The sequence below is a fragment of the Oenanthe melanoleuca genome, chromosome 12, assembly GCF_029582105.1.
Source record: "Oenanthe melanoleuca isolate GR-GAL-2019-014 chromosome 12, OMel1.0, whole genome shotgun sequence".
NCBI lineage: Eukaryota > Metazoa > Chordata > Aves > Passeriformes > Muscicapidae > Oenanthe > Oenanthe melanoleuca.
Genome location: NC_079346.1, coordinates 11,933,140 through 11,945,293, shown reverse-complemented (window position 1 = coordinate 11,945,293; position 12,154 = coordinate 11,933,140). Strand labels below are relative to the sequence as shown.

The window sequence follows — 12,154 nt, the reverse complement described above, 5'->3', positions numbered from 1 at the left end:
GCTGTTTGCATGTTGTAATTCTGATCACATCTGTTACTCAATACTTCCTCATGGCTCCTGGCTTTCATTGAGTATTTTTCTTTAGAATTTGATTATAATCAAGCTGCTCTTCCCTAACTGTAACAAAACAACACACCAGCTCTTCAGATCTGACAATCAACCATGTTTCATTAATATTATCATTAATATAATGCGTACCTTTGAGAAAAACATTTAGTACCTAACAGCTTGTGTTTTCCATAGATGCATACACACACACAGCGTGTTATTTTTCAAAAACACATAGCTGAAAAGAATTCCACTTCCCTTAACCTCAATAATTACATCTCTTTATGTAAAAGTACACTGAAAAGCAAGAGTACAGCATCAGTTCTTAGCTTAAGTATCATGACTAAATAAGGTCACTGGTCTTATGTTACTTTTACTTTAGATCTATTCAAGTGGGGAGGTAATTAATCTTTGATGAAGGTATATTAATTGGAATCAACTTAATAAGCTATCTTCAAGTTACTCAGCAAACAAGATTAGCAAAGAAACCATATATTTAAGTAATAAAAACTTTCACATAAATATTCTTCCTTCCTCCAGAACAGTGAGAATCCTTAATGTCACTGGTTTTTTTCCTAAACCCAAACCAAGACTAACCTAAAGTATCAAATATAAGTTTTTCACAAACATTGATGAATCTGAGTTAGCGAATAAGATTTTTAATGTCACTTGAAAGGCTTCCATGCTTTTTAAGAAACAGCAGTCAATCTCCTGATAGGGCAGGATTTTCAGTTAACTGTACATCAGATTAATTTTTTGTTTATTGTGATGAGAAAAAGACATTAATGTAAATGGCATCTTAAAGTTAACGCTCTAAGACATCATTTTATTGATTCCCTTCCAGTTCCTATAGAAGTTTAACAATTTGTAAGTAATGCTTAGTCCTGGAAAAAAACACAACTAAATCGCTTTAATCTACTTATGTAAAACAGGTATGTCTCAATCAGCTATTTTAAAGATTACTTTTCCTAAGGTGACAGATGACAAAAATCTAGATTCTGTTTCTTGCTTTACTCCCAAAGAAAGGTGAATACCTAGGACAAGGCAGTAAAGGATGCCTAAACAAAATGGGTATCTATACACTGCAGCCTGTTCTCAAAGCACGTTACTCTTCCCCAAAGCAATACAGGTCACAAAACACAATAAAATAAAGTTGCAACCGTGCCAGCAGTACCTCGGTCTCTTTAGCCGGGCTGGTCACCGTCTGCGCTTCCAAGGCGAAGTTGGCCCTCTTGGCGGACAGGTAGAAGGGATAATCCTTGGCCACCATGGTGGCTGCAGGAGCGGCGGTGTGGCGGCTCAGCGCGGGCTCGGTGCGGGCCGTGCCCGGCCCCGGCAGCGCTGGGCTGGGCTGTGCCTGAGCTGAGCTGAGCTGAGCTGGGCTGAGCTGGGCTGTGCCTGAGGCGAGCTGAGCCCCGGCCGCGGCTCGGAGCGCCCGGATCCCGCAGCCGCCCGGCGCCCACTGCGGCAGCGCTACAGCCGGGGCGGGGCGGGCGGGGCGGGGCGGGGCCCGAGCCCCTCACACCCTCGGCTCCACAGCCCCGGGGCCGGAGCTGCCGCTGCCGGCCAACGAGCGCCTTTGGCCTCGCTATGTGTTCTCCCTTCTCGCCCCCGCAGCGTTAACAGCGCACGGACACAGGGACACAGGGACACATGGACACAGGGACCGTGACTTCCCGCAGCATGACTGAGAGAGCGTCCGGCTTTTCTGGCAGCCGAGTGCGGACAGGAGGGCAGCACTCACAGCGGTCCCCAAAGGCACAGACCCAAATCCAGCCCTGAACACGGCAGTGGCACCCGCATCCAGAGCGCTGTGCTCCCGCTGATCAGAGCGGGAATCTGCATCGTGTCACGGATGTCATGGTGCCACAACACACAGCATTGCTTTCACTCCCTCCCCAGCACGCTTCTTTTTTTTTCCTCTCTGGCAAGCTGGAGTTTGTTTCTTGTGTTTTTAAAGTTCCACTTTTGTTGCTATTGTTCAGCCAAATTGCTCCCCTGCCCGCCCCTCTCATTGTGTCGAGCTGACAAAGTGGAAAAACACCTCTGCCTAAGGTATCTCACGGGGCATTTCAGTGTCTGGGCAGCCAGGCAAATTCTGTTTGATGGCTACCTTAAAACAAAGGTAGTGAAAATTTCCTGAAAAGAGAGAGGAAGCATTAGGGGCCCTGTTTGCAACAGGATCAATCTGACAGAGACTATAATACGGGAGACAAGGAAAAGGAAATTGAGTAGGAAGCTGGATGGGGGAGGAGGGAAGAATATTTTCAGCCACAGGGAAGCAGCCCAACCAAGAATAACTCCACAGACCTTGAAAAAATTAACTGATTTTAAAAGACGATCATGTGATGGATGTGGTTTTACAAGCATATATTTTTCTAAAGGCTGTTAATCAGATAATGATGACTTTGGAGTAAGATTAGTCAAATGGCAAATCTAGTCCTCATTTGGACACTTTCCTTTGACTTCACCAATACCCCAAACATATAATATGTTCTCACACTTACCCTCCTAGGTGTTTTCAGGAGCAACTGCAGTACAACCAGAGATGCTCTCCTGTGCCTGTCATGCAAATCTCTCTGTTTTATGGTAGTTTGTTCTTAAAACAAAAACCCCAGTACCTTTCCAACCCTGAAATTCTTGCAAAATGACTAGAACAGTTATGAGTACTTCTAGACATGCAATGATTCTAGAAGAAAATGTGACATTTGAACATTTGGGTGTTCTGTGCCTCTTCATCTGCATCACAGTAGGGCAAGACAAGGCTGACTGAAAGTGAAAGTGTTGACAAGAGGCACAGAACAGCTTTCATGCAGATAATGGGTAAGCAGAAACAGAAAAGAGAGAGATTAGAGCAGATGTGATTAGTGCACCTACAAACCAAAATTGACAGAAGAAGCTAATATAGAATGATTTTTCACTGTATTCAACTACAGGGAAAAAATGGTGCATCAGATTAAACCAGATGGTGGAGATTCATAGCAAAGAAAAAGAAAAATCTGCTACAAGATGCTGCTCCTAAGAAATGTTCTCAGACACAAGTTCTTGACTACTAAGGCAATATTTTGAGAAACACTATGACAGGCTATCTCTGTTTTGGACTCTTCTCTAAGCATCTACTGCTCACAACCACTGGATATTTGGTGTTACGGTAAATCAATTCTTGCAGCCATCATGTTACTTTCCATATTTTTAAAAAACTATGGAAAAAATGTAGCATTTTATTTGAAGACTACACACAAGTAATCAGGATTTCTGAAACTATGAACAGTTACTTCAGCCACATGAATGTACACTCACTTCAGCAAGTCTTCTTTCCTGTGATGTTCAGAGGACACAGCTCTGAGCACAACCTGACAATGTCGGGCAGTTTCTCCTCACATTTCAAGCACATCAAAATATCACTACACATAAATTGTAAAAAATGGTCAAGAACTCCCATGAGAACACTGCAGCTGCTGTGTAGCCATTTAAACCCAAGAAGCCTTGATTTCAAATACCATCTGTGTATGTTTGTTTATGAAGGTGTATGTTAACACCATTTCAAAAATCAGGTTCACTTAAATCATTTAGACAAAATACCTTCAGGGCATGTTCTCAAAGCAATCTAATCCTGTAACATGCTTCATGGCACGAACAGCACTTGATACTGGACAAGAGTGTACTGGTTTGGAGATTGAAATAATGAACCCGGGTTTATACACAAAAAAATATGCCAAGGAAGGGATTCAGTCATTTCTCCATTAATCAGGCCAGTGCAGTTCAGCTTGACTAAGCATTCTTGAGAAACATGACAAAAATTAGTTCTAAGAGGAATATGATTGTTAATAGACAGGACCTTCATGTCAATAAATTTCAGAACATCTTGTACCTACAAGATAGACTTCAATGACATGGAAAGTAGGATTAAATAGACTCCACGGATGTTTGTTTACTCCACCAGAAAAGTGTAAATACAGTTTTAGAAATGAAACTTGGACCCAAAGTTCATTGATGAGCAGCACTGTACTTTATAAGTATAGTATTATCTGATGGAATAACAAATGCAAACAACTCTTAGAAATCTGAATGTCTGTAGAATGCAATGTGCATTTATAAATAATGAATTATGATTACAGTTTAGTCATGGTATTGAATCCCTTTTGAACTGTATATCAAACACTTGGAGTCCCTTCTGTACGATCTTACAAACTTAGTGTGATTTCTATTTCATTTCTACATGAAGCTAGATTGCACAGTAACTGCCCACCAATAGTCACTGCATTGTGTGTGCACACAGGCCCAGGCAGAGCCAAACATCAGTTCATAAACTTGTGGCTGAAAGAGTCCCTAGAGAGCTCCAGTTATACAGTTGGAGAAACAAAGGTTTCAGTGTTCCACTATGGAAGTTTGTAAGTGTGGAGCCAGCGAGTCCAGTCTTTCCAAAAATTATACTTAGACTACAAGTCTACACTAACACTATAAAAATTGTGAATCTGAATTATGAGGTACTTTCAAAAAATAAACTAGTATTTCAGATAAAATGATGGTAGTAACTATGTTGTAGAGCATGCTTGTGCATCAGTTTTGCCATTTCTGGAACGTTTTTTGCGGGTTTAGTTCAGTGGGGGAGGTGTAGGAGGGTTTTTAAAACTTATTTAGGCCAACATAGAATTTAGTCAGACAATTACTTACCTGTCAGGGAGAAGTAAGGAAGGTATTTGGTAAGTCTGGAAAGCCCAGCTCAAAGGAACCTACCACTGCTGACCTGGTTGAGGACTGAAGTTCACTGACAGAGCTGTTCTGTGGTCATGGTGTTCACACCCAAGCCTTTAGTTCATTTCCTCACAGATTCAGAACTTAATACAGAAGAAACTCTTGCAAAAACGTCTGTCAGAACAGCAAAGCCCTTTGAGATGTGTTCAGGTTCAAACCTTGCAAAAGTCTTAAATTAAGTAGAAATATTGCATTCACATTTCAAGGAAAAAAAATTCAGTAGTTTGCAGTTTATGAAATATCTCCCATATAATACATGCACCCTTCCTTTCATTTCAATTGAAAGAAGGTAGATTTAGATTAAATATTGGAAAAAAAACGTTTTCACTGTGAGGGTGGTGAGACCCTGGCACAGGTTCCCAGAGAAGTAGTGGATGCCCCATCCCTGGAAGTGTCCAGGGCCAGGTTGGATGGGGCTCTCACTACCCTGGCTCAGTGAAAGGTGCCCCTGACATGGCAGGGGGTTGGAACAAGAGAAACTTTAAGGTCTCTTCCAAATCAAACCATTCTGTGATTCCATGTATGTGGTTTCACAACAAACAAACCAACCAATAGACCAGAAGCCACTGCTTAGGAGAGGTACAATTTTGCTAAGAATACTATTCCTCCTATTCTGAAATGACCAGTGAAAGTCAGCCAGGCTAATTCTGTATGTACACACAATGCCGCACCTACTGAGTTTCTCTGAAGCCTCTCTCCAACATGATCCAATATCTCTCTTCAGGATAATCATTAGGAAGCTTTCCTTTCAGAAAAACAAAGAAACAACCACCAACACTGAAACCACATTCAAACAATCCAAAGAGAACGTTGAAGCAGTCTTTCAGAAGATGGAAAGCAGAACCACTGACAGTGTTGACTGAGAAGCCAGAAATCACATAAACTGCTTTAAAAAAGCATTTATCAGGCAGTTTCCCAGCTGCTTAAAAAACTGCAATTTCCTCATTGCAAATACAGATTGTTCACATGGTAATGAGTTACAATTTCCTAGGCAGTAAATATTAGGAAGTGACTGCTCGATTAAACACTTTAATGCTGAGAAATTCCAATAAAAATACTAGAGAATAAGTGGTTACCATTAAAAATGTGTTCTTAAAAACAACAGCTATAATTTTTCCAAGCAGAGTCCTAATCATGGAAAGATAAGTGCAGAAAAATGAAACCTTGTGTAACACATGACGTCACAAAACTGAACCCCAAATTGCTATTCTGTCTAGATTCTCCATCTGAAGACCTTTCACATGATCCTTATTTGTGCAACATGTGAAGTGCCATGAGAAGAACATGAGGAGGAAGTTATGTTTCCTCACTATTACTGTGGGCTCTGCTTTGGGATTTGCAGCCAAGATGCCCTGAGCAATTCCCCTAGCTTTTGTCAGTCAGTGGCAGGAGTGTCCCCTGTTTTCCATTATGAATGATGCTATTTCAGAATACCAGCTCAAGGTGAGAAAGCCATGATTCTCATGCCAACCATCACGAATGGTTTATTGTATAAACATACATCCAGTTGTAAGGCAGGCTGCAGGCTTTCAAACTCAGATAGTGTTTCTTCACACAAATGTCACTGGTAGAACAATTCTGCACTGGAAGAGAAACAGATCAAACAACCTGCCAAGTTGTTTTTATTTTGCTAAATTCATGTAAGTTGTGATTACCACAGGAAATACTGCACAGCTAAAGGATGCCTCGTAACAATCACTTTCATACTGAGGCAGAAGCATTCTTTCACGAGCTTCTCTAGGGATGACAATAACAGCCCATTTTTCAATCTGCCTCAGATTCACACACAAAAATCGTTTTGGTGACTGGTTCACAGCTCGGTGCTAAGGATGGCCTGAAGACATGGGGAGGGGCTCACACTTCTCCACCCTTCTACCACACCCAGCAGTGCACATCACTTGGTGGTCCCTGATGAGGGAATCACAGGGTGTGGTGAGGCTGGCTAAAATGATCCTCCACAAGTCACACTCATAAATAAAGAAGTTGGTTGAGTTTGTCTGAGTACACTTCTCTGGGGAGAGCAGAAAGGAGAAGGTGGGGAGGATAGTACTGATTTATCCATGTGGATTTTAAACAGCTGCTCAAATTCTGTAGAGGGTGAATTGATCACCCAATGTCGAGCATCCTTTCCTGAATTTTTCATCAAAAGGCATTCTAGGGAGAGGAAATTACTGGAAACACTTGTATGATGTTTAAATAAGATTAAACGCAATTAAAATACTTTTAAGTTACAGGCAGTGGGGAAGCAGGAATTTCTCTCCAGAGCACTCTTGCTGACTGGAAAATTAAGTAACAAATTTCTTTATGAGAAATCATTATACCTAATACAAAATGTTTAGCAAGACATCACAGTAGTGGTCTATTTTTTGTTTTGATTAAATTTTATTACAATAACATGCATATTATGTGAGTAACTCTGTAATATTACTCCTCAGAGTGGATAGTATTTTTTTGTATGCATGAATGTATGCTTTGCTTTTATATATATATATGCCCAGATAAGAGCAAGAAGAAAATTCTGTTCTATTCAGAAGCAACAGGAATTTCCCCTCTCTATAACTGAGAGACAATACTGGCCAAATGCCACTTGGTTTGTTCTTCCAACCATCCCCTCCAAGTGCAATAAATAAAGCAAAGTTTGGGTTTTCTAGGGTCTTTTAAACAAATCACATAACTGGGAGAGAAAAAAAATCAAAACCCAAACCAAAGCCTACAAAAAATCCCAATCACAAATAAGCAAACAAAAACCCTAAAAAACCAAACAAATAACAAAACAAGAGCTTTCAGCAACAGAGGTCCTTTTCAGGTCAGAAATAAAATCAGCAAAAAAGGATCAGACTTGAGTCTTTTGAGCTGTCTTTTCCTATTCACCTCTTTACCTACAAACTTCAAACCTTATTATACATTTCTTTGTGTTCAGATTGACATAGCTTTCTTTGCTGCAGAGTCCCAAGTGCTGACAAAGAATAAGATTTTACTTTATGGCTGAGCTGAATGGACAATTTGCCACTCATAAAAGTATAAACCTCACTTTCCCCTCAAGCCAAATTCCTCTTTCTCCCTCTCTTCCTGCTCTTCCACTGGCACTGTACCCTCTCTCTGTATAATCCTTCCCTGTCACCTTATTGCAACTCTAACATTCATGTCCTCACACAGGTAAGTCAGCAGCCCAAAACCCTTTCTTTTGCCAGATCTCGTCTGCTGTTTTTGTGACCTGAACAAGTAACTGTGGCATGAGAAAAGCACCAGAACTCACTGAAGATAACTGGTGAAAAGGCTTTCAGGTACAAATAAGGACAGGAAAGACAGGGAAAAAGCTGTTTTTTCACCTCCTGGTAGTTCTAAACTGTTAGCTCAGCTTGTTTCATGAAGTCATACCCAGAGAATACTGTCTTTTTTTTTTTTTTTTTTTTTTTGGATAAGAGATTTAGATCAGAAGCCTTATTTATTTATTTTTAAAAACAAACCCACCTATTAGTTTCCATAACAACTGTGCACTGTAACTCATCTAGTCAGTCATTTTTGCCAATTTGACTATCTTAATATTAGAACATTTGTGCTTCTGGAATAAACATTTAGAACACAAACCTTCAGACTGATTTAATGTTCTCCTGAGCAACAGAAATAAGGTTGGAAAAGACCTTTAAGATTGTCATATCCAGCTGTTAACCCAGCACAGCCCACCACACATTACATTATATATACCACAATACATTAATTGCAAAAGGTACTCAGAAAAATTAAAATTTGCAAATTAAGATCACCATGCAACACTAAAAGTTTAGACATGCCTTATGAAAGCCTAACAATTTTAGGAAATGAAATCAGAAGCATGAAAATTATAATTCATGTACCCTTTTCTAGCCCATAGCCAAGGATGTGCCATCAGTGTTTCTACACCCAGAGTTAAGGAAAATAAAAATTGTTTGACACAGATTACAAGGCATCTATGTGAAATAGCATTGAATGTCAAGCAAAACAATGAGACTACAAAGTGCTTCACAAACAGAAACAAGAGTCTGATATCTCCACTACAGTGAAGCAGCCTTCAACCCCAGAGGTCTTTTTTTCCACATTGCAATATTGACTGACTGCCCAGTGCAGAAAACCTCCACATTTGGTCCTGAACAGAGCTCCTTGGATCACTCAACACCTCATAATCCATATTGTTACAGCGATTATGCAAAATACAATATTCCACTGTAGTGGTCCTTTAATATCTTTAGAAATGTTGTTCAATTCCTGAATGCTATCACCTACTGTACAAACACATCAGACAAAAATGAATGCAAGAAACGAAATCATCTTTCTGTTACCCACATTGTCTCCCTAAGAGCAGGGAGGAAAACCATGTTATTACTTCAAAAAGAAGTGTCCTTGCAAAAACTGGTAATGCTTCAACAACTGATAGAACTACCCTACTCCCAGTACAACTGCACTGCAGACCTGTATCCTTAAAGATGATGTGGCATGAAGTAACAATGTGAGCAATCTTTAAAAGGCAGCTGAAATGGGATATAACATCTTCAAACAGACAACAACTTACACTAAGACAGAACTTCTTTGTTCATATCCCTTTATCAAGGATTAGAGAATTGAGAAACCATTGCTGGGAATAAAAAAGGTTTTATTTAAAGTTACAAAATAACTGTCTTCCCAAGTGTAAATATAATGATGTAATCCCATGCCATGGTACAGAAGTTACTATAACAAGTTTTAATTGACACAGAAATGTAAATAAGAAACCATTTTCCTGAATACTTTCCTGATTTAAGAAAGCCAGCTGTAATTTCTGAAGGCTATATCCTCTCTGGTCAAGTTGTTAACCACAAACTATCTGGCACTGATGAAGTTCACCCTGCTTTTATGTGATCTTCATTATCAAATCTGCAACCACAACACACCACAAGTGTTCTGTTTCCATTCATGCTCAGCTATGAATTTTGGACAGGTAACTGATAATCACAGTTAATTTAGCTCCCAAGATAGCAGAGAGAGTCAATAGTTGGAAAAATGTCTCTGAAAATAATCCCAACCATCACAGAGACAATTTTGTTTACTACTTTAAAAGCTAAGAAATCTCAAAACTGCATCAGAACATACTTCTTGTATCTAATAATCTTGAAAACATAGCAATTGACTGAAAACAAAAGCAAGATGTTTTAGCAAACATTCTGATTTTATTACATAATTGGGATTGGTGTTAAATTACATGGATTTCAAATACTGTATCTTCAAATCCCCACAAAAACAAACTCTTAATAAAACTCCTACCCTAGTAAACAGCGAAGTGTTAGCATAAATGACCATAGAACAACATGAGGAGATTTAAATATCAACCATAACCCTAAAATTACTTTGTTCTAAGAATCCATGTTAAACTTTTGGGAAAGATTTTTCTGATAATAAGGCAGTGAATAGCAGGAGAAAAGCACACAGATTAAAAATAAATAAATAAATAAAATCAAGTTGAGAATGAAGGCTGTTATTCTAGACCAGACAGAAACAGGAGTGAACAACCTGAATGGCAGGTTTGTGGGATTTGTGGAATTGGGATAAATAATTTATCTATCCTTTCAAAAACTACTATCCTTTGTAGTTTCTGTTTGATGCACAATAGAAGTCATTAGAGCAATGCAAAGAGCAGCACAGAACAATCAAAGTGATTACCTAGGAAAATGGCAAATAATATACAAAATTAGATACAGGGTATATAAAAGGCCCTACTTCTTAGATAAGTTTGATGCCATTCAAGAACACAGAAAAAGAATTTTAGAAGAGAAGGCATAGTCACATTAAATTAATTCTTGTATCTGAATTTTTTGTGTGGCAATATGTGTTCTGTCATTGATGGGTAGAACAAATTTAGTGTTGAAGGCTCTGTACCATGAATACCTCACTAGCAACCCACACACAACAGTGCTCAGCATGAAATTCCCAGAGCCAGTCCTTTTCCTTAACGGGACCTTCAACCCCACACACAAGCAGCAGTTTAAGTAGACATGCAACTGATCTTGAATTTTTTTTTTTTTTTAAATCCCTCCCAAGGAATCTTATTTCATTCTTCACCTGTCAAACTGTGAGTTTGTGTACGAGTTCTAGGCTACTGCAGAAGAGAACAAAGTTATGTAACACTCCTCGGTAACTAAATTAGCTGTAAAGCACTTTAACAAAGAACCATTTTCTGCAACAAAAAAAAATAAAGAAAACAAACTTTTAACCATCTAGATCTGCAAATTTTGATTGAAGCAAAAATATTTTGTCATCTATAAAAGCTGAAAGAGAAAAAGGGAAGTAAAATGTGCAACGGGACTAAAGCCCATGCTTTTCCAGGCTGCATGATACAGGACCTTCATTTTGATTTTGATTAATAATTATCCATTAGAAACATGATAACATTTAATTGCCTGTAAACTTATCTTATTCTGGGTATGATAGGCAAATAATGAAAAGTATAAACCAAGTAGCAAACAAGTGGGACAAAGAAGTGGAGCAGACTGCTGGCATGTGAAAACACTGCAGTAAAGCAGAAGGAAAAATGTTAATCCTTGCGTTGTACTTCAAGCACATTGTCACACATGGTACAGGTGTTCTCAGTGTGCTCTGCCAGCTCCCCTTGAATTCACTTCTTTATTCCTCTCTAAAACAAAGCAGGACCCAAGAAGAGAGCACAGACTGGGTATTCAAGATTACCTAAGGAAGTTGCAATGATAATCCACAAAGAAAAAGGGTTAAGTCCTTTGAAATGTCCAGCCATTGCACTGATGAATGCAGACTGAAAGGCTGAAAGGACAACTTCATAAAAGCATAGCTGTACAATAAAGATTGGAATGCACCTCATATCTGCAGTAGAAACACAGGTATGTTATTACATACTGTTCTTTGGAATTTGGTGAGCTTGTTTTTGTACAAACACTTAGAGACTTCTTGCTTCTGTTCCTAATTGCTTCCTCTAGATCTGGTATTTTTATTAAAATAAAGGATATCTATCCAAATGATTGCAGTTTTGACACAGTAAGAATCCAACTCTTTTGTTAGCTCAGGAAGTGCCATTTGTTTCAGTATGTGCTATCTAACAGCAGATGTGCATTAAAACGTGTCATTGCAGGATATATTAACCACATCACATGAATAAGCCAAACAGCTGAAGTAAGAAGCTACAAAGACCTTTTTGAACATGACCAGCCTCCCTGATCTCTATGAAACTAAATCACCAGTCTGATATTACTAGCACATATGGGAAAGATACAATAACTGAGCAGCAGATCTTATGGGAGGCACAGTCTAAAGCTTTGCACTTGTTTTACAATTGCTATCTACCTTACTGGCACCTATTATTTTTGTCTTGAGT

General features: G+C 39.1%; 1 protein-coding gene across 4 annotated transcripts in view; it reads right to left on the bottom strand.

Moving 5' to 3' along the window:
* The window catches only part of ARHGEF3 (Rho guanine nucleotide exchange factor 3), a 103,236-nt gene that overhangs the window by 22,731 nt on the left and 68,351 nt on the right, over positions 1–12,154 (bottom strand). Inside the window, exon 1 of one of the 4 annotated variants that reach the window (XM_056501674.1) lies at positions 1,223–1,504. The exons of the other annotated variants lie outside the window; for them this stretch is intronic. Within the exon in view, the coding sequence (XP_056357649.1) occupies positions 1,223–1,318 (96 nt within the window). The 5' untranslated portion in view covers positions 1,319–1,504. Of the gene's footprint in view, positions 1–1,222; positions 1,505–12,154 lie in introns of those variants that run through there. 4 annotated transcript variants of the gene reach the window in all.